The sequence below is a fragment of the Vicia villosa genome, linkage group LG2 (assembly GCF_029867415.1).
Source record: "Vicia villosa cultivar HV-30 ecotype Madison, WI linkage group LG2, Vvil1.0, whole genome shotgun sequence".
Lineage (NCBI taxonomy): Eukaryota > Viridiplantae > Streptophyta > Magnoliopsida > Fabales > Fabaceae > Vicia > Vicia villosa.
In genome coordinates this window covers 213,086,125-213,111,013 of record NC_081181.1, presented here as the reverse complement: position 1 = coordinate 213,111,013, position 24,889 = coordinate 213,086,125, and the positions used below count along the sequence as shown (strand labels likewise).

General features: G+C 27.9%; 1 protein-coding gene across 1 annotated transcript; it reads left to right on the top strand.

Annotated features, from left to right (window-relative positions):
* Positions 1 to 18,419: 18,419 nt before the first annotated feature.
* LOC131653803 (uncharacterized) lies at positions 18,420 to 23,537 on the top strand. The gene is made up of 11 exons (XM_058924088.1): positions 18,420 to 19,346; positions 20,564 to 20,846; positions 20,930 to 21,136; positions 21,215 to 21,463; positions 21,540 to 22,151; positions 22,233 to 22,456; positions 22,534 to 22,698; positions 22,784 to 22,888; positions 22,975 to 23,041; positions 23,126 to 23,224; positions 23,317 to 23,537. The coding sequence occupies exons 1-11, from the start codon at positions 18,541 to 18,543 to the stop codon at positions 23,404 to 23,406; spliced, it is 2,907 nt and encodes a 968-aa protein (XP_058780071.1). The 5' UTR covers positions 18,420 to 18,540; the 3' UTR covers positions 23,407 to 23,537.
* Positions 23,538 to 24,889: the final 1,352 nt, after the last annotated feature.

The following is a 24,889-nucleotide window of genomic DNA, read 5'->3' as shown; positions in this document are numbered from 1 at the left end:
AGAGTGTATATTCGTGAGAAACTGAACCAGGAAGAGGTTACAATTTTTATAAAAAGAAAAATATTTTGAAAAAAATCAAAGGAGTTATAGATGCATTTACAGTTTGTATAAAAAGATGGTTGGCTATTTTTAATGGAAGTTGAGGGTAATTAAGCAACAAAATAAGTCATCCAAAATTCTTCTATTGTCTTTGTAGATAGATATAGATAATATACTAATCATTAGTAAAAAAATCCCATTAGAGATTAGAAAGAGAAATAGGAAATACTTACATGAAATACAACAGTTTGTCATATACTCCACCCGTCTCAAAATAAGTGTCTTATTTACATTTTTTCTATGTCTCAAAATAAATGTCTTTTTAGAATACCAATGCAACCTTAATTATTTTTTTCCACTACTATACCCCTATATATTAACTTTCACGTTTTTCAACAACTCCACTACCTATAATAAATAAGGGTACTTTAGTAAATGATATTATTTTTATCATTACAATCAACACATCTAATCATTTTCTTAAGAACCGTGCAAAGGTCAAATAAGACACTTATTATGAGACGGAGAGAGTAATATTCTAATAATAGAATTTAAAGAGAAACACTTGGTATAACATGCATCAACTTGGTGTTTAAAACTCCCATTGTTTCGCATATGATTGACTCATAGTTTGTATAATACGTAACAACTTTTCTCCGGAATTTGATCCACTCTGGCCAATTGATGAAAATTGGTGGAAATAGTATGGTTTTTTGTTCTGTTTGGAAAATAAAGAAAACTGCAAGGAAGTTATAGTGTTATCGACTTAGTATGGTTTCATTGGATTGGAAGTTATATATTTGAAGTTATAAGGGTAAATTTATAAGAAAAAAGGTCAGTCCAAAAAGACTAATCCCCTTTATATATTGTTATAGATATATTGTTATAGATGCAAGAAAGAGCAAGACAAATGTTTCTACATAATAGATGATTTCAGATTTCAAATGATATTCAATGGTTTCTTTCATTTTAAACAAACTAGATTATTGGCCCGTGCGATGCACGGGTATTTTAAGATTGAAAACTATAATATTTATTAAAAATTAATATTGTATTATTATTATTATTATTATTATATTAAGTAGGTTATTATAATAATAATAATTATTATTATTATTAATGTTAATTTTTAACAATTACATTATTATATCATGATATTTTTTATTAATATTATTTTATTTTTATTTTCATTTTTTATTACAATAGTTTTGTTTTAATGACTTATTATTATCACTAAAATATTTATTATCAAATTAAAATTGTCACTTAAAAATCAATACATTCTCATATGTTTTCAGTATCTCTTAAAATGACGTAATCATTATTTAAATAAATAATATAAATAAAAGAAAATATATTATTAATGGTATACATAATTTTGCAAATTTTGAGGTATTGAGAAGTTGTTGTCATTAAAAATATTTAGTATCGGATGACAAATATGAAAAATTCAATAAAAATACATGAAAAAATGGGTGATTAGACACATATTTTTAAACAAAACTTTTATAAATTGACCTATAAATCTAAAATATGTATATTTTGTTCTCCTGCACAAAAAAAAACAATTATGATGACACATGTCAAATGAAAAATATAGAATATATAAAAATAATAGAGATTTATATTTTGGGTGTGGGTAATGATATACCTATTAGAGAAAAATATGTATATTTTGTTTTCCTACACAAAAAAAAAAAAAAAAATCAACAATTATGATGACACATGTCAAATGAAAAATAAAGAATATATAAAAATAATAAAGATTTATATTTTGGGTGTGGGTAATGATATACTTATTAGAGAAAATGAACACAAATAAAAAAGGATGGTAGAAATATATTTAAATTAAGAGGGAGAAAAATATCATATCACAAAAATAACAATACATCATATCTGTAATAGAAAGATGAGTAATATAATGTTAAACTATTTAAAGGAAGAAATAGTTTGAAAAAAAATTAAATTATAATGTAAGTAAATTCTTTTCGCTTAGTTATGTTCCCAATGATTCGTGAGATTATTATATTTTTATGATTTGCTATTTTGATCTCAATTATTTGTAAGATCATTGGGAAAAAGATATGACTCTAATCATTTGATTTAAGATCTTACTCGTCCAATATTGTGCAAATTTTAAAGGAATACAGATTTGTGAAATAAATTGTCAAAAGTAAACCGATTTTGATTGATATTCTAAAACTGATTTTAATAAATTGAGGGGTTAAAAAATTTAATCAAAATTAAATATTTATTTCAATGAAACCAAATTTAATTCTTTGTATAAATGCTTATTTTACCGATTTTAATTGATTGATATTTTAAAACTGAATTTAATTGATTGATATTTTAAAACTGACTTTAATAATTTGAGCGGTTAAAAAATTTAATCGAACTTAATTATTTATTTCAATGCCATAGAATATAATTGTTGATTTTAATTATTTTGTTGTTTAGTATGGTATCCCTATTTTATTCTTTGCATCAAATTTATATTTATTTATTTCAATAAATTTGTATAATTTAAACTTTATATATTATTATTATTATAATCTTATATATAAATGCAAGGTTGTCATGATGGCAACCCTAGCCATATGTCAACCTAATAGCAACTCTAAGCCCAAACCCTAATTCTAAATTTACTAATTTGACCTCACACCCTAATTTTAACTTTACTAATTTAACCCTACATTAAGAATAAATATAATAACAATAATCATAATACCATTATTAATAATAATCATAATATTAATAACAAAAATAATATTAATAATAATGTAAATAAATAATAAGTAATATATATTTATCGCCACAATCTTAAATCTATTAGTTTTTAATTGACAAAATATAAATAATTATAATAATAATCATAACAATAATAATAATAATAATAATTAAAATAATAATAATTATAACAAAAATAATATTAATAATTATTATTAATATTAATAATATAATAATAATAATTAAAATAATACTAAACATAACAAAAATACAAAATATAAATAATTAAAATAATAATCATAATAACAACAATAATAATAATAATTAAAATAATAATAATCATAATAAAAATAATATTAATAATTATTATTAATATTAATAATATAATAATAATAATTAAAATAATACTAATCGTAACAAAAATAATATTAATAATAGTTATTAATGTTATTAATAATAATAATAATAATAATAATAGTAATAATAATAATAATAATAATAATAATAATAATAATAATAAGTAGATATGGTGATGTATCATCTTAATAATTGTTGCGCAACCCTAATTTTATATTCACTTTTTTTGTCCATCTAATTTATCAAATTTTTATTCATACAAAATAAATTACTTATTTAAATAATATTTTTTTATTAAAACCCTACATTAATAATTAATTATAACGATAATAATAATAATAATAATAATAATAATAATAATAATAATAATAACTCTTCAATCTAAGCATAAACCCTAATTTTAATTTTACTTATTTGAACCTATATAAAAATAAATACTAATTATAAATATAAGAATAATTATTACAATAATATTAAAAATAAAAATAAAAATAATAAAGAATAAAGAATATATTATTTAATAATTGACACAATATTAATAATTAAAATAACAATAATAATAATAGAAATATTATAAGAATAATATAAACAATAATATAAATAATAAAGAATAAATAATATATTATTTAATAAGTCACACAATATTAATAATTAAAATAACAATTTTATTTATTTTTTAATCTCTAATAAAACTAAAAACAAATTATTTAAAAACAAATATCATAAAATTACTGTTTTGATATGCTATTTCTGTAATAATTTATTTATTTTTTAATCTCTAATAAAATATCTCAACAAAATATTAAATAGAATTGTATTATTAATCTATTTAAATCTCTCATTTTTAATTTTTTCAATTAATCTATTTCATCTTTCCTATTCCATAACCACCTACCATTCATTAGACATTTCATTCCATCGGTTATAAAATTTATTTGCACATTCAATTAATTTTCAATTTTATTCTTCAATTAGTCTTATTCATTTTAAGATGACCTTTTACATATTCAATGTATTTCTCATTTTATTCTTCAATTCTATATATTTTGTCCCATCTTTTTTGCTTCTCAACTATCCTATTTATTCTCACCACGTATTCCAGTCATATATTTCTCAACAATCTTACTAATACTACGTCAAATACTATGATTAAAGTTAGAATCAGTCAGATGTGGGATAATATGAACATTACTAGAAGAAAAGTATTAATTAGCACATATATGATCTTAATAGATGAAAAGGTACACTCATTTCATCTATTCCTTTATTAAATTATTTTTTGTTAATATTTTCTTTTGCTTTTTAAATTTTTTTTTTTTAGCAATTACATACATGCAATGATACCAAGAAAGTTTTCATGCAAAAAAACGTTTTGGAAGAAGAGATGATTTATGTTATCGAAGGTTTTAAGGTATTAAAAACTAAGACAAAATATGAGGTTGAAAATAACTCTTCAATGCTTCAATGGTATGGTGCTACAAAAGTAACTACTCAAGAATGCGATTACAGAAAAATCTCTTGCTACATTTTTGAATTTGTTTGTTATGTTACTATTTAGCCTTATATTTAATAGTTTTTTTATTATATATAAAATATATTACATTTTTTTTAGTTATATGTAGTTGGGTTTATCATTATAAAACCCAATTGAAGAAAAACAACTGTTCATGTCAAAGTAGAAATATTATCGTAATTCTAGAAATTTACCTTTTTGGTCTTTCTTTACCTTTTTAATTTTAAATATAAGTGACTTAATACACTATAATTTAATTATTTTTAACTTTTCATATTTGAATTACATATTTATCAACAAAAAAGAATTGAATCACATCACAAAATAATTTTTTTTAATTGGCATGAGTGTAAATTGGGTAAGTGAGAATATATTATTTTTTAATCATCAAATAACACATTCATTATTTCTTTTGGTTGCTAACATATTCCATCTTTTGTATACTATTTTTTTCTCCATTGATTTTATACATACATATCAATTTTTAAAAATATGTGGTTACTTTGTTACAGGTATATATGTAACCCTGTGTTTTATTATATGATTAATAAGAAAATCTTAGTAATAATATTTGTTAATTACACTAATTTTTAAATATTTTTCAATTCTATTCCTTAAATATTAAATCAATCACTTAAAATGATATTAATTAATAATAAATTTTAATTAATAAAATTGTGAGTTATAATTTTTAATAAAATTTATTGTCTTATTAATATTTATTATTTTGCATACAAAGGTATAATTGGTCCATATTTTAGTAATAAATTGTTCTTTGTAACTTCTATTATCATTGTAAGAGTCATGTAATGTATGATATTTTTAACTTTTAATTTACAAAATATATTATTTGGCATAAAAATGTATAGTTGGTGTGTATTTTAATAATTAATTGTGATAATAAGATCTTAGAGTAAAGAGAGTGGGTCATAAATATTTTAATAATAATTAAAATTAAAAGTTAATAATAATTTGAAAAATAAAAATTTAATAATAATAACATTATTAATAAAAAAAATACAATTTTGATAGAGTATTTAAGAGTTTAAAATATGAAGAGTTCATATCAAATAACGAATAGAAACAATATTATAGAAGGATATGTAAGAAAAATAGAATAACATAATTAAAAAATTTGACACAGTAATAAAATATTCTAATCATGAGGCTCAATTCTTGATTTCGTCTTACGATTAAAGTGAAGGATTTTGATTATTAATTTTATTGCAACCTATATTTATAAATTTATAATTTTTAAGTTTGTAAATTTCTAATAATCGAGGCTTATAATAGTGAAATAAAATTTCTTAAATATTTTTTCTTACCTTTTTTAAAATAAGAAAAAAATGTTAAATTGCATTAAAAAATGTTTATAATGATGTAAGTAAAAATTTTGGGATTTTAACGCATAATTTAATGAGTAGAAATATTCACTTTCTGAAATATATAAATGGTAATAAAATTTATAAAAGTTAATGAGTATTAATAAAGTTTAATGATTATTAACAAAATTTAATAGTAACATTAATTAAATTTATTTACATTGATCAATATAACATTTGAGAAGTGATAATAAAAAAGTTCAAATAAGTTTATTATACTAAAAGAAATTAATTTAATCTTTAAAAAAATTAAATATATCACTCCCGCCTTTTATTTATATGGAATCCTAAAAATTATCTTCTATTTGTTATTTTATTATTTTATAATATTATTTCATATCATTTAATCAATAATAAACATTGTAATTTATTTCGTTAATATTTATCATAGGAGGTTAAAAGTAATGCACTGCACACTGAATGTCTCCTAAAAAATTATAACACAAATGAGTTACTATTAAAAATTTAAATAATAATAAATAGATAAAATATAAAAACAATTACAACAACTAAAGTATACTTAAAGTGTTTATGTGTGCAATATTATAATTCAATATAATATATTATTTAAATTTATTGAACATTTTATAGTTAACAAAAATTATCTTAATTAACTTTAAAATATTTATAAAATTTACAATCTATATTTAGATGCACTCTCGAATTTTAAATAATTTATTATATTTTTATAAAGTTTAATATTAAATACATGAACATTACAATGTTTAAAAAATTACTTAATAATTTAATTTAATTTATTAAAATTATCATTTTTATATAATTAAAAAAACGTAAACTATATAGTCTGAAAAAACCCGTGCAACGCACGGGTAATTTAGCTAGTATTATTAATAGAGATGATTTAATATTATGTTATTATTATTATTATTATTATTTTATTAGTAATTATTATTATTACTATGTATTAATATAGTGTTAATTTAATATTTAATAAAATAAAGATGACAAAAATATATAATTATATAGTGTTAATATTAATATCGTTATTATCCATTTTTAAACATTACAATTTCGAATCAATTATTTGGAATAATAAAAGATAAAATTGACGATTTTGATAAGGTACAACAATTGAAACAATAATTCAATTTACTGTTGCAACAGCATGCTTGCAAGTAAATCACAATCATAATTAAAATATAAATATTACTTATATGAGAAATTAATATAATTTATCATAATAATACTACTGTTATCTATGAAATTCAAATAATGCAGAACAAAATAACATATTTAAATATTGTTAGAATCATTTGTAACATAATTCAAGACCTTCAATATATGATGGTTAGAAACAGATACTTATATGATTTTTCACATGATTCTCAAGTAAGTAATAAGAATATAAAAGTAGCAACAAAATAATTCTTCTTCCTTTACGCCAGCCAGTAGAGAAAACTATATCACAAAATCCTATAAAAAAAATTATTACAAAACCGTATAGTTATAATATTTAGATAATTGATATAATAGAGTAAATTAAATCATAAGTCTGTCATATAAATTGAAGAATAGTTAACACATAGTGAAAAATAAGAAAAGGAAATAAAACATCGATACAAAAAAAAAGTAGGTACCTTGTCTTTGTTTGGGTAGAAGAGGATGAAGATATACTGCAACAAAAAATAGTCGAAATATATATAATTACTACAATAGAATAAGTTGAGTTACTTGTCATATAAATCAAATAATAGCTAAAACATATGAAAAAGAAAGGAAAATATCAATAAAAAATAAAAAATGAAGTACTGTCTCAACTCTCAACCTTATTTAAAGAGAATGATGAAGACCTAAAACAAAATATATAGTACAGACATGTAAAACTCATCTACCAGCAATGTATTTATATCCATAAGAATGATTATTAAAAAGACAATAACTCTTATTTTGTAACTCATATGTTACAAAAAAAATTGTAACTCACCGTTTTACCAATTAAAATCTATTATTAATTAATATTAATTAAATATTTGTATCCTAATTAAAATATATTTACTTTTATCTTCATTATAATAATTTGATAGTATTGCAAATGAAGAATGTTTATGGAATATATTTTAGCCAAGTAAAAAAATCTAGAATTATGAAAAAAAAAATTTCATGTAGAAGTTTATATCTATAAAATGAATAATAATAATCAATAAAAATATTGACTAATTATTTTTAATAAAATCTTGCCCTAATAAATTTTTTTTACTCATATTAGTTCTAGTTGGTCAATCGATTATTTTTAATAAAATATAAGTAAATAAAATCAAATATTATATATTATTAAAATAAACTAAGTTTATGAGCTAATAATATAAAATTTTACATATTAAAGTATTGACTTGAAATGTTTTAATATCAAATATTATTTTTTTGGTAGTGAGACAATTTATTACAAATTATTTATTTATTATAATAAAATTAGGATATTAGATTGGATAAATGTGATTTGATGTGAAAAATAAAAAAGTGATAAAAATTCATAATTTTAATAGGTTTCTAATATGATGCCACATTGGATTAAGGTTTCTAATATGATGCCACCTAGGATTTAGGGTTATGGTTGTGTCCAAGGTTGTCATCATGACAACCTTGAATTTATATTAAGTAGATGTTTCTATTTTGTGTTCAAATATAATAATATTAATTTTCAAATATCATAAGTAATCAATTGTATAAAATATGATAATATTCATTGCTCGAATGATTGGAAAAAAATGGATGTCGATAAATAGAGAAATGAATCAGAGATAGTTTATGATTGACATGCTACTTCTTTATAATTTTTAGATTATATTTTAATTTTATTCATTTTTTGTATTATTTAATACTTTATATTGATTTGTGGAGTATATTAGAGAGAGATTACTTTAAAATTATATCTTACATTCTAAATATTTTTTAAGAGAGGGAATGGGAGAGGGAGACAGAAAGAAGGATATGATAAGGAGAAAGGGAGAGAGAATTTTTTATTATTTTAAAATAATATCTTACATTCCTAAAAAAAATTGAGAGAGAGAAAGGGGGGAGAGAGAGATAGAGAGAGAAGGGAGAGAGAGGGGGATAGGGATAGAGAGAGATGGATAAGGAGAGAGAGATAGATTTTTAATGTAATAGAATTTTATATTATTTTAATATTATATCTTACATTCTATTTTTTTAAAAGACAGAGGGGGAGAAAGAGAGACGAAGAGACAGAGGGAGAAAGGAGGAGAAAGAGAGGGAGAGAGAGGGATAGGGATAAGGAGAGAGAGACATGTGTATCCAAAATGAAATAAAAGTATAGAGAGGTATTTATTCATAATTAAAAAACAGTACCATATATAATTTCACGCTGTGCGCATTAAAAGAAGCAGGAAGATGGGTACGGGAGTGCCCGTCTGAACGCTAGTATATAATAATATATTTTAATTAATACAATTAATTATACTATTAATTGTATTGATTCACTTTGATTTTAATTTTTTAATAAGTATCGAGTTCTTTTGCATATCCGAAAAATCCCAAGACAAAAAATTGGAATATTTCAGATATGCATCTCTGAAGACACCCCTTTTTCAAAAAATGTGTCTTCGGAAATGTATCTCCGAAGTCACATTTTTTTTTATAAAAAAAGGTGTCGGATATGCACTTCCAAAATAACTTTTTTTTTTCAAAAAAAGTGTTTTAAAAAATGCACTTCAAAAATATAAGAATATTTTGAGGTTTACACCACGGGTTGCTAAGAAGCAAAAGATATCTATAAAAAAATTTGTCAAATATAATGATTTATTATCAACTCCAAAATGGAACACAAGCTTCTATTATTAGATAGAAAGATAGGGATGAAGGGTAGTATTAGAATCAAGGGATAAGGAGCATTTAATTTACCACTCCCACAATTGTTTTCAACATCTCCGCAAAACGTATGAAAAAACCATAATAATTTTGTTTAAAGTTTTCATCAAATATTTTGAAATCTCTCAATGTGTTGGAAATTTTAAGCACTTATCAGGAACTCTTTAAAAAAGTGAGAATTTTCTGAAAATTTTGAAAATTTCAGGAGATTTTATTAAATTTTTTTGAAACTTTTAGGAGATTTTACCAAAAATTTGAAATTATTAGAAGACTTAATTGGCAATGTTGAAATTTTTAGTATTTTATTAGAAATTTTAAAAATTTCAGGATTTTATCGTAAATTTTGAAATTTTCAAAACTAATTGCAACTTAGTGGAGTTTTCAAATGAATTATTGAAAATTTCCTATATCGAAGAAATTTTCAATATTATATTGAAAATTTTATTCGAAAAAATTGTTCTTTTCTATTAGCTGCACTTTTGGGATTATGAAAATATGGGGGGTGGTAAGTTAAATGCCGTGGGATAATAATGTGAGACCTAAGCTTAGAAAAGATAAACTGCATATGCTAAACAAGGAGAAATTAACTTGTCACCCCTCACTTATACTTGACACCCCTCAAATTACGTGTTTTTACCATTATTCTTTTAAAGTTACCAAATTTCATGATTTTCACGAGTTTTTATCGAAAATATCAAAATTATACCGGGAATTTTGAAAAATATCAGAAATTTTGAAATTTCCGAAAAAAACTTATGAATTTTTTTAACAATAATTTCAAAGTACCGATAAAAACTTATGAAACTTTTTAACAGTAATTTCAAAATGCATGTATTTTAATTGGAAATTTTTAAAATTCCTATATTTTTTGCTTGCAATTTTGAAATGGATGAGTTTTTACTGAAAATTTCCGGTAAAAACTCTTGTATTCAGTGTTTTAAAAATTTGACTGGACTGATCGAACCTGGATTCGGCCATGTTACTGATCTGGTTCAATAGTTGGATCGGAAATGTCATTGAACTGGTGTGAATCAGTTAAAATCGGAAAAACCGGCGGTTTTTCTGAACCGGCGATTTAAGTGCATTTTTTATTTTATAAAATTAAAACGACATCGTTTTGATTATTTTAATAAAAAATTAAAATTAAAAATAAAAGAAATAAAAGAAAAATAAAAAAAATATTGCAAATAAGATTGATTTTGTTACCGATTATTTTGATATTGAATAAGGAGATCCTAACATTAAAACAAATTTTCCTTTCTTAAAATTAAATTTAGTAAACAATAAAATTATTTTGTTATAAATTATTAAATTAGATTATGTTGTGATTAAACTTTGTTTGCAATTATACATTATAATTTTGTACTATTTTATTATGTGTGATACATATGTTTAAAATTTGAATTTAAATTATAAACTTGTGAATTAATTTATAATATGATATTTTCAAAAAATGTAAGTGCTAGTTATATTTTGTAGAGACTGAATCACCCGGTTAGACAAATTTTATACCTATATAATTTTATTATAATGACTGATCTATTCAACCGAGTTATTCGGTTTAACCCGATTTAGTCATGCGGTTCGATCAGTGACCCAGTGGTTCGACCAATAAACCAGGGATCCAGTACCCTCACCGGTTTGATATTCGGTCGGGTTTTTAAAACACGGCTTGTATTTTTACTAATTTTTTTGAAGTGTATGTTATTGGAAATTAACATGAACTATCAGAAATTTTGTTACCGAAAATTTCGTTCGCACTTTTTAATTCAAATTTGTCCAAAGATAATTTAAAAATTATAAAAATATAGGGTGCTAAATACAACTTGGGAGACGACAAGTTAAATCCTCCCAAACAAGGAGTAAAAAATTCAATTATAACATCAAAATACCCCACCTAAATTCATTAGGACAATCATCATAAACAATTAAATTTCTATTACTTCAAAACCATAATAGTACAAATGTTTGCTTCTCTCGTTAAGACAACCATCATAAACAATTAAATTTCTATTACTTCAAAATCATTATATTACACATGTTTGCTTCTCTATATTGAATGACCTATATTTCTACTTCTTTGTCGGATGCTAAAGTTTTTTCTCTAATCTCTACATTATCATTAACATTCCTTTTCTTCTTTCTCAAGATTCTTGATAATTGACTCGGAATAAATACATACATCAATCAGGCATTATTTTATCCACTCCATGGAGTGAAAATGAACACACTGAAAATTCAAATTTGTCCTTTCCATATTTCAGAGACGCGTCTTTGGATGCATCTTAAATGCACACGTTGCTTCATAAGTGAGCCATCCACCATCATATTCGCCAAAAACTAGTTTGGAAATACTTCTATGTAATTTTGTAAGGTGTGCTCGTAAGTGCATCTCCGGACTAACATTTGAAAGCATTAAGAGTTGATGGAAGAGTGTTTTTGCATATCTCAGAGGGTATTTCTAAATTGCATCTCCGAAAAACCTTTAGAACTTAGAACATCAATCCTAAGCAACAAGTTTGTCTTGAAATTGATGATTTTTTAGGTCAACTTATATTTTAGGCCATTTATGCTAAGGATATCATAACACCATACAAATAATGTATTAATGTAGTTTAAAGATGTCTTATATAAATTCAAACAATAATACAAATCCAAACATTAATCAATTAATCGAAAACGTTACCTAGATACATATGTTCAGAAAATAAAAATATTACAACTATTATCAAAATACAAATAAAAGTCAACTAGTGTGCATATCTAATCCCTTATTTCTTATTTGCTTCATATACTGCACGTCATTCCATGCCTCGACTAAGATGGTCTGTATGGTGACCATACCAAAACTGGCTTTCTTAAATTCTTCTCTCTCTCTCTCTCTCTCTCTCTCTGGCATCTCTTGCAAGTGTCATAATATGCTGACAAATTGACAACATGTCCTGAATGTGCTCATCCATAGTTTGTTCCCCGTCCAATATCTTTCGATGAGCTGACCTGGATGGTGCTTCCACAACATCTTGTGTCATGTAAGGATGCGCCACATTATAGAATCAATGGTTGTAGCTGAATGCAACAACCCATATATCAGGAGCTGGAACACTGCGTGCATCATCTGGTGCTAGATTATTTTATAAATCATCGAGTATGACATAAAGATCTCTATGGCGGACTGTAGGAGGAGCAGACATGGAAGAATGTCTTGGAATAAACTAAAGAAACCTGATATAGCGTGATGTACATGGATTAAAACCCGTTCACATATGCATCTCCGTAAAAAATCACTTTGTTTTGAAATACGGGCTATTACGGATATGCACATGCTAATTCACCTTAATATGAATAAGGAAATGCATCTCCAGATACTTTTTTTGGACATCATGGAGTGACTTACTCACAAAAGCGTTTAGTCTGTGTAATATGAATGCGTCAAGAGATGTATCTCCGAAATCTAAGAACATTTGTGATTTTTCATCATGGAGAACCAGTACAAAATAGCCACCGCCCTAAATTATTCAAGCAAAACATCCCATGATTCAACTATGTGAGCATTAGTTTAAGGAAACCATCAGATCATTTTCTTATCCTTTCTTTGTTCACTTGCATGAAATAATAATCTAGTAGATCACTATGATGTATCTTTTCAATCAATTATTTTTAAAACTCAAACAAATTTTGTTGATATTCAATTAACACTATTGATTTTTTTTCTAAAGCAATAAAATTTTGTGATATTCAATTAGCACAATTATGATTCTTTTTCTAAAGCAATGAAATATGTTGATATTCAATTATGATTTTTTTTATAAATTTTAAAAATATGTTGATATAAAATTATTTTGAGGAATGGATTTTAAAAAACTTATAGTTATAAATACACAAATTAATAATTCACTTAAATCCTAGAATTTTTTTCGCTCTTTCCAAACTTTTTCTATCAACACACTTCATAATTCATTATTTTTTATTTCTAATCACGTGTTTTTTTCTTTATTATCATGCTTTATGTTGATTGTGTTTTTCAATCAACAAGTTTACCTACTTGGTAAACTCTGTCAACTTCTCCTTCACGATCACATTGGATAGAATATAAAAATTTTGAATTCTATATTTTAATTTCACCTCCATTATTATCTTAGATATATGTAATTTCTTAACTTTTATTTTCATTTCAGATAATTTTAGAAAATTTTGAAAAGCAACAAACACATCATTTTTATGAGAAAGAAATAGTGTTCAAATATAGTAAGAATAATCTTCCATTGGAACAAGTATATAGTAATTATTAGGAGTGGTAAAACGGATAACATGTCTGGGTTTTCAGCCATTGTACCTATAATGAAACCATAAAATCTTATTGAAACCAAATTTTTATAGGCAAGAAAAATCCAGAGATTCATCTCCGTAACACACGAAAAGAAAATTTGGAGATGTATCTCGGTAAAAAGTTACGATGGCATAAAATGCAGAAAATTCTTATGATTCCCTTATCACCAACAAATGTGAATGCATGTCTATACAAGCTACCTATTTTACAAACATATACTTCTTAATCAAGCTATTTTACCTAGTACATTCATCACAACTAAAAAAATAGGAAATAAGAAACTTACTAATAGAGAATTGCTGTGCGAAAACTTAAATGAAGTGAATGAAGTGTATTGGAATTGATTGTAATGAGGTAGAAATAGGGATGTATCGTGTAAAATGGCCTAGTTGATTCTTGCTCACGAGCTCTTTGAAGGGTTGTCGAAAGTGTAGCAAATGAAGAAGGAGAGAGGAAGGGTCTGATGCAAGGTATACAAATTAAAACCTGCCCAGAGATGCATCTTCATAAAAATCATTATGTTTTTAGATAAGGACTATTACAGAGATGCAATTATAGATTCATGATATGAATACGAAGATGCATCTCCAAATTATTTTGGCAACATGAAGTGACTCACTCACGAAAATATTGAGTGTGTGTAATATGGGTGCGTTTGGAGATGCATCTCAAAAAACTAGGGAGATTTTGACTTTTCACCATGGTAAACTAGAACACCATAGAACGTACACAGTAACCCCCATCCTAAATAACTCAAGCAAAACACCCTGAAGTTCAACTATATAAACATTTGTTTGAAGAAACCATCAAATCATTTTCTTATCCTTTCTTGTTCACTCACATGAAGCAATAATCCACTAGATGACTATGATGTATGTTTTCAATCAATTTTGTTTTTAAAACTCAAACAAAATTTTGTGATATTCAATTAACCCGATAATAATTATTTCTAAAGCAATGAAATATGTTGATATTTAATTTAAATTTTTATAACTTATAAAAACTTATTGATATAACATTATTTTGTGGAATGAATTTAAAAGACCATAGTTAGAAATATACTTCAAAATTTTGTGATGTATGTTTTCACTCTTTCAAAACTTTTTCTATCAATAAACTTCATAATATGTTATTATGTTTTATATCTATTCAATTGTTTTTTTCTTTATCATTATGCTTAATGTTAATTGTGTTTTTCAATTAACAAGTTTACCTCCTTCGTGGATTCCATCAACTTTTCCTTCGTGATTACTTCAGAAAGAATATAAAAATTTTAAATTTCATATTTTGAAATTCACCTCCTTGATCATTTTAAATTTATGTAATTTATAAAAGTTTATTTTTATTTTGAACAATTTTAGATAATTTTTGAAAGGAAACAAACACGTCCTTTTATGAAAAAGAAGTAGTTTTCAAATATAGCTAGATAATCATCCATTGCAACAAGTGTATAGTAATTATTAGGGGTAGTAAAACGCGTTCGGTCTTCCAGACATTGTATGTTTTTCCCAAACATTTTGTGGGTCAGACCAAGATTTTAGGCCCACATCCTCAAACGTGTCTGCCCCGCCGTGTCCTATTTTTTTGTTGGCTTTTACAGACGCGAACATTAACATAAATTTGTACATTTTTAGGCTTAAAATATATAGTGCCCGCAAACCCGCCCCCTACCGCATTCATCTTTTTGTAGGGTGGGTTAAGGTTTTAGATCTACACCATCATCTATGCCCACCCGTCTTATTTTTTGCAAGCTTTTGCAGGACATGCCTAAATGAGGACAAACATGTTCGTTTGCCACTCATAGTAATTACCAAAAACATTCACGATTTTTGATGGACAAAAAAAGTTAAGAAAATGGTCCATGTAATATCCAAAATCCGTCCTATGTAATTATTAGACATACATCATTTGAAGGTAATTTATTAAAATTAACAATATAAGTATTTTCACTTATTTGACTAGTAAAAATAGTTTGTTTGGTTTGAATTTGACGATTCTTCATGCAGACACCAATTAAATGATTATGTCTTACCTTTGTTTCATTGTTGACTAATTAAGTAAACTATATTATCACCATATGTCTTACCTTGATTATGTCCTACCTTTGTTATTATCACCATATGTTCTAATGTGCCTTAAAACCTTTGATGATTAAGAGAAAGAAAATATATTTTGGAGATTGCATTTACCGGGAAAATCAGAAGTTTTAGAAAGTCAGTCGAAAAAACAAATATCATGTAAAATCGTACAGTCGTACGGATAATGAATTATGAACTGTACGAATTGTGAACTGTACGGGCGATGAATAGGGACCGTATGGAAGGTGATTTGTGAACCATATGGACGATGAATAGTGATTTCACGTTTTTCAGACTTTTCGACAATTTCTCGTATTGCGTGTTTCGAGCTCTTTCGGTTCGGTCCATGGATCCATGTCTGATTGGATTGTGATTTTGGGCTCTAGTTGTTGGATATTTTCTATTATAAATATGTATCTCTCATATGCTTGCATGTGTAACAATCTTAGAGCTTACATAAACAAGGGAGAACAAGGGTTTAAAGGTATAACATAAGGTTTTGGCTATTCTCAGGGGACACCTTAGAAAGGCAAGGATTTTGGGAAACCTTTAGAGTTATCTAAGGGAATTGGGAAACACATGTTTACACCTTGAATTTTAGTTATTCATATATTGAGAGTTTAATTAGAGAGGAAACACTTGGATATAAAATATGGTTGTTCTTGGGCGCCTTCAGGGTTGTTTTTGAGAACCTGAAGGCGAAGGCTATTTTCTTGTAACTCATTTGTAATCTCTTGCAACAACTTTGTGAGTATAGTGAATTGAAGAGCCGCTCTCTCCTCCAGAGTAGATCATTTGATCGAATTGGATAAACAAATCTTCGGGTTTTTTTCTCGCCTTATTCAATTATAGTATTTGTGTACAGATTATTATTGTTGTAGACCATTTATTTTAGTTTCTATTATTATTTGCCTCACAAATTGATATTTAATGTTGTCGTAATTCACAACAAGATTCCCAACAAGTGGTGCGGTGAGCATGGAGCAAAAGAGTATTGTTTACAAGTGAGCACCATGGTTAGATGGGAGATTGAGAAATTTTCGATAACAATGGCTTCGGGTTATGGGTGTCTTCTAGCAGTTTAGTAGTTCTTTCACAACTTCTTCGATGACATATACCTTGCCATTTTTGTTGAGGATTGATAAATTCGTGTGTATAATAGTTCTGTTGTAATATTGTGCATTGGAAGTCACTATCATAGATAAAAGGTCCGCTTCTAAATTTTGCTTCATTGAGATGTGATGTATTTATGATTTTGGGAACATTGCCATGAGGGTCTTTACCTTTGCTAAATATTGTTTCATGATAATATATCTGGCGTGATGTTCACCTTAGTCTTTTGGCGTCACCAACTGCGATTCGTACTTAACTATTCGTAAGAAAGCTTCATTTTCCGCTTAATTGTTGGAAATGGGGAACTCAAACCTACTTGCTACTTAAAACCGTGATTATTTTTCAACACAATTCTACATCACTTCCCTCTACGATGAATCCAACCACAAACACTGTCCACTTGGTTAATTAATTTGGCTCATGATACTAGTCTTTGTGATAAGATCAACTAATACTTAAGCCTTTAGTGCTTTTCTTGATTTGTATCAAATGTCAAACTAGGAGAGTTTCTATTGCCCAATTCAACATTCATGTTAAATCTAGCTGCAAGAGTAAATACTCCATCCGTCCCAAAATAAGTGTCATAGTTGACACTTTCACACATATTAAAAAAAAGTGATAAATGAAAGAGAGAATGACAATTTTATCAAATTATTCTAATTAATTATTGATATATTTTAATCATCATCAATGCAATATGAAAGAAATATAAATTATGAATATTAATTAGATGGTACAATTAAAAAATAAAAGTAGAAATTACATTGAAAACTAATAAGTAATAACGATATTAATTTCATTTATTTTGTGACTGATTATAAATGCGACATTTATTTTGTAGAGAGCGAGTATAAATAATTTATTTTGAATACCATGGGATGCACTCAAAAGTAGTGCCTTCATATTTTTGGAAAAAGAAATAAAATTTGAGTATTTTTGTGACCGTTTGATATTAATCAAACGGTCACAATTCTTCTCACTTTCTCACTGTTTAAAAACCAGCATTTAACTAACCGCAGTATATATATAAGCTCCGCTTTAATACCGCATAAGCCCTAGCGTTGTAAAACACTCCTGCAAAATTTGCAGACTCACGAACTTATAACACCACCCGATTTAATAAAACACAAATTCCAATAAACAACAACACCGTGATTCATGAAACCCCTCCCCAGAACTCGACCGTCTCCGTCCACCGGAACCGGCGACGGCTGGTCCGAGGAGGCCACATTCACACTCATCGACGCCTGGGGCAAACTTTACAAGACGCTTAACCCTAGAAACCTCCGTCAGTATCACTGGAAGGACGTTGCAAAAGCCGTCAACGACAATCACGCCTTCGGCAGAAAAGCGCGCCGCACTTTCGATCAGTGCAAAAGCCGCATCAACGCGCTCAGGAAGAGGTACGCTACCGAGAAAGCTAGGGTTTCTGATTCCGGCGATTACGATAACGCATGGCCGTTTTTCGACAAAATCAGTTCCGTCATTGGAGATCCTTTACCGGTGAGGAAGCTTTCGCCGCCGTCTGTCACTCCTGTTAGGGCTTCGGCATGGGCGCTCGCACCGGTTGGTCGTCGATCTCGGACTCAGAGTCAGAGCAGTCTGAAACGACCTGCGCCGGGGATGACATCGACTTCGGAGAGCTTGGATGAGTCGCGATTTAACCGAAATTTAGCTGCCTTTGCTGCTGCGGCTGCTGCAGCTGCGGAAGAAGAGATTGATGATTCGAATTCAGATAATTCAGATTCAGATGAGTGGGAGTTGAGCAATGAGAGCCAGAAGAGGAATAGGGGAAGAAATGATATGGAATTAGGGCATAGAGAGGTTGCAAGCGCTGCGAAGAAGTTTAGTGAGATACATGAGAGAGTGAACACGCAGATAAAAAATGTGGCTTTGGAGAAACAGAAGATGCAATTTTCAAAGGATTCTCAGAGGATGCAGCTTCGTAAAAGCACACACTCAAAGTAAGCCTATTCTCTTTCTTTCTTTCTTCTTTCTTTGTTTTCTTCATTGATATGTTACTGTTTAATTATTATTATGTTGATTTTGTTTTGTTATCTTGTTTAGTGTTACTGTTGGGTTGATGTAGAATTGTGGATTGTTTAAGATAGAGTAGAAAACATTAATAGTTCTTGCTTGAAATGAGAATTTTTCATTTTGTAGTATTTGGTGTATTAGATATGTTGTTGAAAGATGAGTGTGTGGTTCGAGATATTGAATATGGCGAGCTTATGTTAAGAATTTACTTCAAAGAATAGCTATTAGCTAAATAGATGAAAAATTGGGAATCGGAAAGAACAACTCTTTTGAATGATATGCTCGAGCTCTAATGATCATATATTGTAGATAAACGAGTTTGAAAATTTGAATGAGTACTTCAAAGGTGGGATATCGCGCTACGAAGTGAGTGATGGTGATGGTTATTCCAATTGTAATGTAAGCAGAAAGGGTCAACTTGCAAAAGTGTTATTGTATCTTCCAATAATCACAATGTTCAAATGATTATTTGCTAATATAAATGATGCAAAGAATATTTTATGGCATGTAGACGGAATGAAATGTGATTCATCATGTGATTAATTTTTGTTACGGGAGAAAGTTGATGACCTGTTTCTTAATTTCAGAAATTTTTCAAGAAAGATGGGCTTCGACTTGCAATAGATAAAATGGTAGTTTATTAGTAATTATAGTTCATGGTATTTTCTTCAAGTTATCTCCAAACTACCTACTTGCACAATTGCATTATATTATGTTGTATATGATGATTTTGGGCCTAAGGCAGCCAACAAATGACACAAGTATTTATCTAAGTCTCTTGATTGAAGAATGTGTTTGATGGGTACTCCTGTGATTACTTGACACTTTTATGATCATAAAATAGATACGAGAGAATATTCAAACTAGACCATCTTAGAAAATTAAACCGTAATTTTTACTTTAATTACTTATATGTGATGGTTTCATTCCAATAATTAAGTATATAGATGATGGTTTTATTTGAATAATATTTATTTGATTTCTTACAATGGTTTTTATCCATATTAGTTTATCTTAATAGTAATTTTTACTGTTATTGCTTATAGTAAATTGTACCAATATATGATAGTTTTATCGATTTTCTCATGTTATTTATCCATTATTTAGAGGGGCTATTGACTATTATTATTTTTTGTTTAAACAGACACATGGATGATCTCTTAGCTCATTCCAAAAGTGGTTTAGATACTCAGTCTACCAACAGAAAGCGTAAACGTGGTCCCACACAAATGAAAAAGCTAGCAGTTATTGATGGACAAAAGATACCGATTGAATTTGATCAATTAACTGGTAAACCGTTGGGGGAAAACAAGACAAAGTTCAAGAGTTATTTGGGTTTCCTTAGTCGAAGCAAAATCAGTATTTTGATTAATGAATGGGATTCTGTAGATGAGGACGTCAAGGATGACATTTGGACAACCATCTTGGTAATTGTAATTATGTTTGAAAATGTTGTATTTAACTATCTTATTATCAGTCACTAACTTCTCCATTTTGTCGTGCAATGTAGGAAGTATGGGATGTTCCTAATTCTGGGTTCTTACGAAAGAAATTGATGTCATATGTGGGTGAACGGTGGAGGGGATTTAAGACTATTTTGACTTCCAAATATGTACATGGAGAGTATAGTGATAAATCTCCTCTTGAGGTCTATAGTTTTCTCAATGAAGAAATATGGGAGGCGTTTGTTCAATCGCGATTGGACCCTTCCTTTCAGGTTAGTTGAGTTTATAATTTAGTTGGTCAACCAAATTTATTTTTAGTATTAAATTTAATTCGCGTGTTTGCGTAATAGGAGATAAGAAAGAAAGCGCAAATCAGTTCTTTTCTAAACAAACACCCTCACAGACTGTCTCGTGGGGGATATGAGTTGCTCCAGGAGAAGATAATGCAAGAGAAATCAAAACAAAAAGACGAATCATTGGGAGATTCAGTAGCTGCACCTCCATCTCCACCAACACGCCATGAACAATGGAAGAAAGCTCGGCAAAATGCATCAGGAGATTACATAACAGAGGACACACGCATTGTTGCCGAGAAAATTGTAAGCAAATATACAACTCTAATTTTGTAGTTATGCAACTATCTCACAATAATGTTTTTAAAATTATATGGTGTAGGATTCTCTTGTTGAAAAAGCATCTCAAGGAGCTTTTGTTCCACAAGGACGTAAAGATATTTTGGCAGAAGCCATTGGCCGACCTGACCACTCTGGTGGTGTTCGTGGTGTTGGTCGTGGTGTCGGTATTCGACAATACTTTGGGCCACAGTCACGTGAAGCCTCCACTCCATCTGTTTTTAGTAGCCAACAAATAGAGGCCATAAAAGTGGAGCTTACTCAACAAATTAGAGAGCAATTGATGCAGGATTTGTCATCTATGGGTTTCTCTAAGAATATACCAGCTTCTTCTCCTAATACCATTGTGCCTGCGAGCCCGAAGGGCAGTCACTCCATTGAGCCGCCTATAACAGAGGAGGATGAAATCCCAAAACAATGTGAATTGTATGTTGATAATTTAATTCATGCCGTGGCCTTTGGTAATGTTTACAAGTTAGGGCCCACCATACATAATCAAATGCTAGAAAATGATATGGTGAGGGTTGTGGTTAACGAGGTCCTAGATGCAAATGCTCAAGTGCCTATGCCCACAGATGAAGTGGAAACGGTTGGGCATGCTCTTAACAATTTCATTCAATGGCCGAAAAGACTTGTGCAAATTATTTCTGATAAGGTATTCATTACATTTTCCTTGCACTATATACACTTCAAACCTCTTAAATATGTTAACTAATGTTCAGTCCTAATTATATAGGATGCTGATGGATCCGGGGAAGAGGACGTTTCAGCCAAAAGCTTGGACCCTAAACTAGATTCCGTTCAACAATTGGTTTTAAAGGCAATGTGTATGTCAGAATCTATAAAGCTCGAATTGGAACACGAAAGGATGAAGTTTCTCTGGCTCTCACAGAGAGATATTATGGAATTGTGTATGGGTAAACAAGAGTTATCCATAACTATTCTACGACTGTGGTTAACGTAAGTACAATTTTTTTTATAAGTTTCGCTAACTAACTAATGATCATTTACAATTAATATTTATTTCAATATTTTAGGTATTTGAATCGCCTTTCTATTAATATGGGTAAGAGTGACCTGTATGGATTTATTGATCCATGTTTTATTCAAAGTCCACATGATCCAACTAAAGCTGAAACCTACATACAGAATAAGTTATACGATGATAAAAAAGAGTGTTACCTAGCTCCTTATCACAACAAGTAAGTCCATGTTGATTATAGTACATTGCTTGTAATTGAGAGAATTGTATTCAGCACATATCTAACGATTTGTTCTTCAATGTAGTCGTCAATGGCAATTGCTCATTGTTTGTCCTAAGAAGAATAATGTAGTATTCCTATGTTCGAAGGAAAGAAAGCCAGATAACAATATTGTTCGCACTATAGATACGTAAGTGTTTAATTTGTTTGTTATACATGGACTCTGATATGTTTTATGACACATACATAACTTTAATTGATCTTTTATTATCTTAGAGCTTTGGATGGATATCATAAGCGGCAAGGTGTTCAAAAGAAGAAGCCAACATGGAATGTCCCCGTCGTAAGTTTTCTAAACTTTCACTTTGTAGAAGTTACTTAATGTAAAATTTTTAACTAAAGATTCACCTTCGACATTCAAATTTAGTGTCAAAGACAGCCTGGTACTTATGAAAGCGGCTACTATATTATGATACACATGTTGAACATTGTATCTGATGGTATTATTGATCCATGGAAAAAGAAGGTAAGATAATTTTTTAACAAGTTATATTACTATTTAGTTGTGTTATTTTAATGTTGATGTGTTAATCTTATGTTATTTCAACATTCATTTAGGTATTTGGAAATTCAGAACCATTCCATGAAGATGAACTTATAAACGTTCGACAACGTTTCGCTAGTTTTATTCTTGAGTATATGCTATAAATTTAAAATGTATGACAATGAATCTCTTCATTATGTTGTTAATTAACAGTGGAGTATGTTTTTGTTGAAACTTTTTTTGTGTGCCTGCGTATCTTCAGCATCATATTGGAACATTTCTTATTATCCTTCAAGATTGTATAATAGTTCTTTATGGATTGAAACTTCATATATAAAATATGTTAGGTGGTTTATAGGTTAAAACAATTCAATTCGAGTTTGTTAATTGAAGTTAGTCAAAAGTTATTTGAAAATTTTCTTCTTAATTGGTTAATTCATTTGCTTGTTTTATCATGTTCATGTGAAACTAGTTTTGATTCAATTTCAATAAAGTAGAGGTGTGAAAATATCATTCATAATTAGCCATCTCTCTTTCATCTTCTTTCTGAGAGGGATGATGTAACGTTTCTATAACATAGATTGAACTGTTTCCTTCAGAATATTTGTTTGTTTGAACTAAAGTTAGCAATGTGTTTTCATGTTTTATCAAGTCAGCTAAAATTGGTCAAGATCATCTCCATTTCTTGCTAACTAATAAAAACTAATTTGAGCGTGCAAGATAAGACAACAGGGGGTCATATTCATATGAGGAATGTTATTTTTACACTCATTGTTACATTTTACATGTATTTTATACAGTGTAACATGCACACAACTGGGTGGTAGGTTTTGGGCTTTGGGCTGTTTTTGGATTCTAGGGAGGTACTCACTTGGCAATTCCCTTGAGCCTTTTCACAAATCCCTGTCCCCGGTGAAAACTCAAAACTGTCCCTATAGTTTGGACATACATCTCCAAATATATTGTCTCATTTTTGTTAAAATTTGATAATGAGATATATCTCCGAATTCATGTTTGATATGTTTCAGAGGCATATCTCTGAAAATATCTTTTATACTTCAAATGAAAAACTGCATATCTCTGAAAATATCTTTTGTACTTCAAATGAAAAACTTAAATCAACAGTATGGATAAATTGGAAATTTATAACAACTTGCACTATTACGGAAAACACATTTTGTCAAATAATATTACAACCACCTTTTGTTAACTGTGGTGGAATCTTATTTTTGGGTGTTTTTTTTTTGTTCTTACTAAAAGATATTTCACTACGGTGAATGTTAATATTCGCAGTGAAATGTACCAGGAGTTACAAGGTTCGAATCTCAGCTCCTTCAATATCCCATCTTATCGTCATAAAAATGTAAAGTCCTTGTATATCACCACAGTTCATTTAGTCAACCGTGATATAAAGTCCAATAATTTCATTACAGTTTATCGTGTCAACCGTGATGAAAAGTGATATTTTTTAGTATGTAAGCGAAATTATCTCTCGCTCAGTACATAACAGTTGTTTCTCTCAAAAGAAAATTCTTACACTTTTCACTCTTCTCTCTTTAAAGAAAATCCTAACATCCATGTCACTCTCATCACACATACTGCAACTTTCAAATTTGTCTTTACCAATCGCTACCTTCAGGTTCGTTC

Excerpts from the sequence above, each read along its gene's own strand:
- LOC131653803 (XM_058924088.1), top strand. The coding sequence starts at position 18,541 with ATGAAACCCCTCCCCAGAACTCGACCGTCTCCGTCCACCGGAACCGGC. Across the intron at positions 22,889-22,974 it reads ATTGTTCGCACTATAGATAC|AGCTTTGGATGGATATCATA; the intron begins GTAAGTGTTTAA and ends TTATTATCTTAG. Across the intron at positions 23,042-23,125 it reads CAACATGGAATGTCCCCGTC|TGTCAAAGACAGCCTGGTAC; the intron begins GTAAGTTTTCTA and ends ATTCAAATTTAG.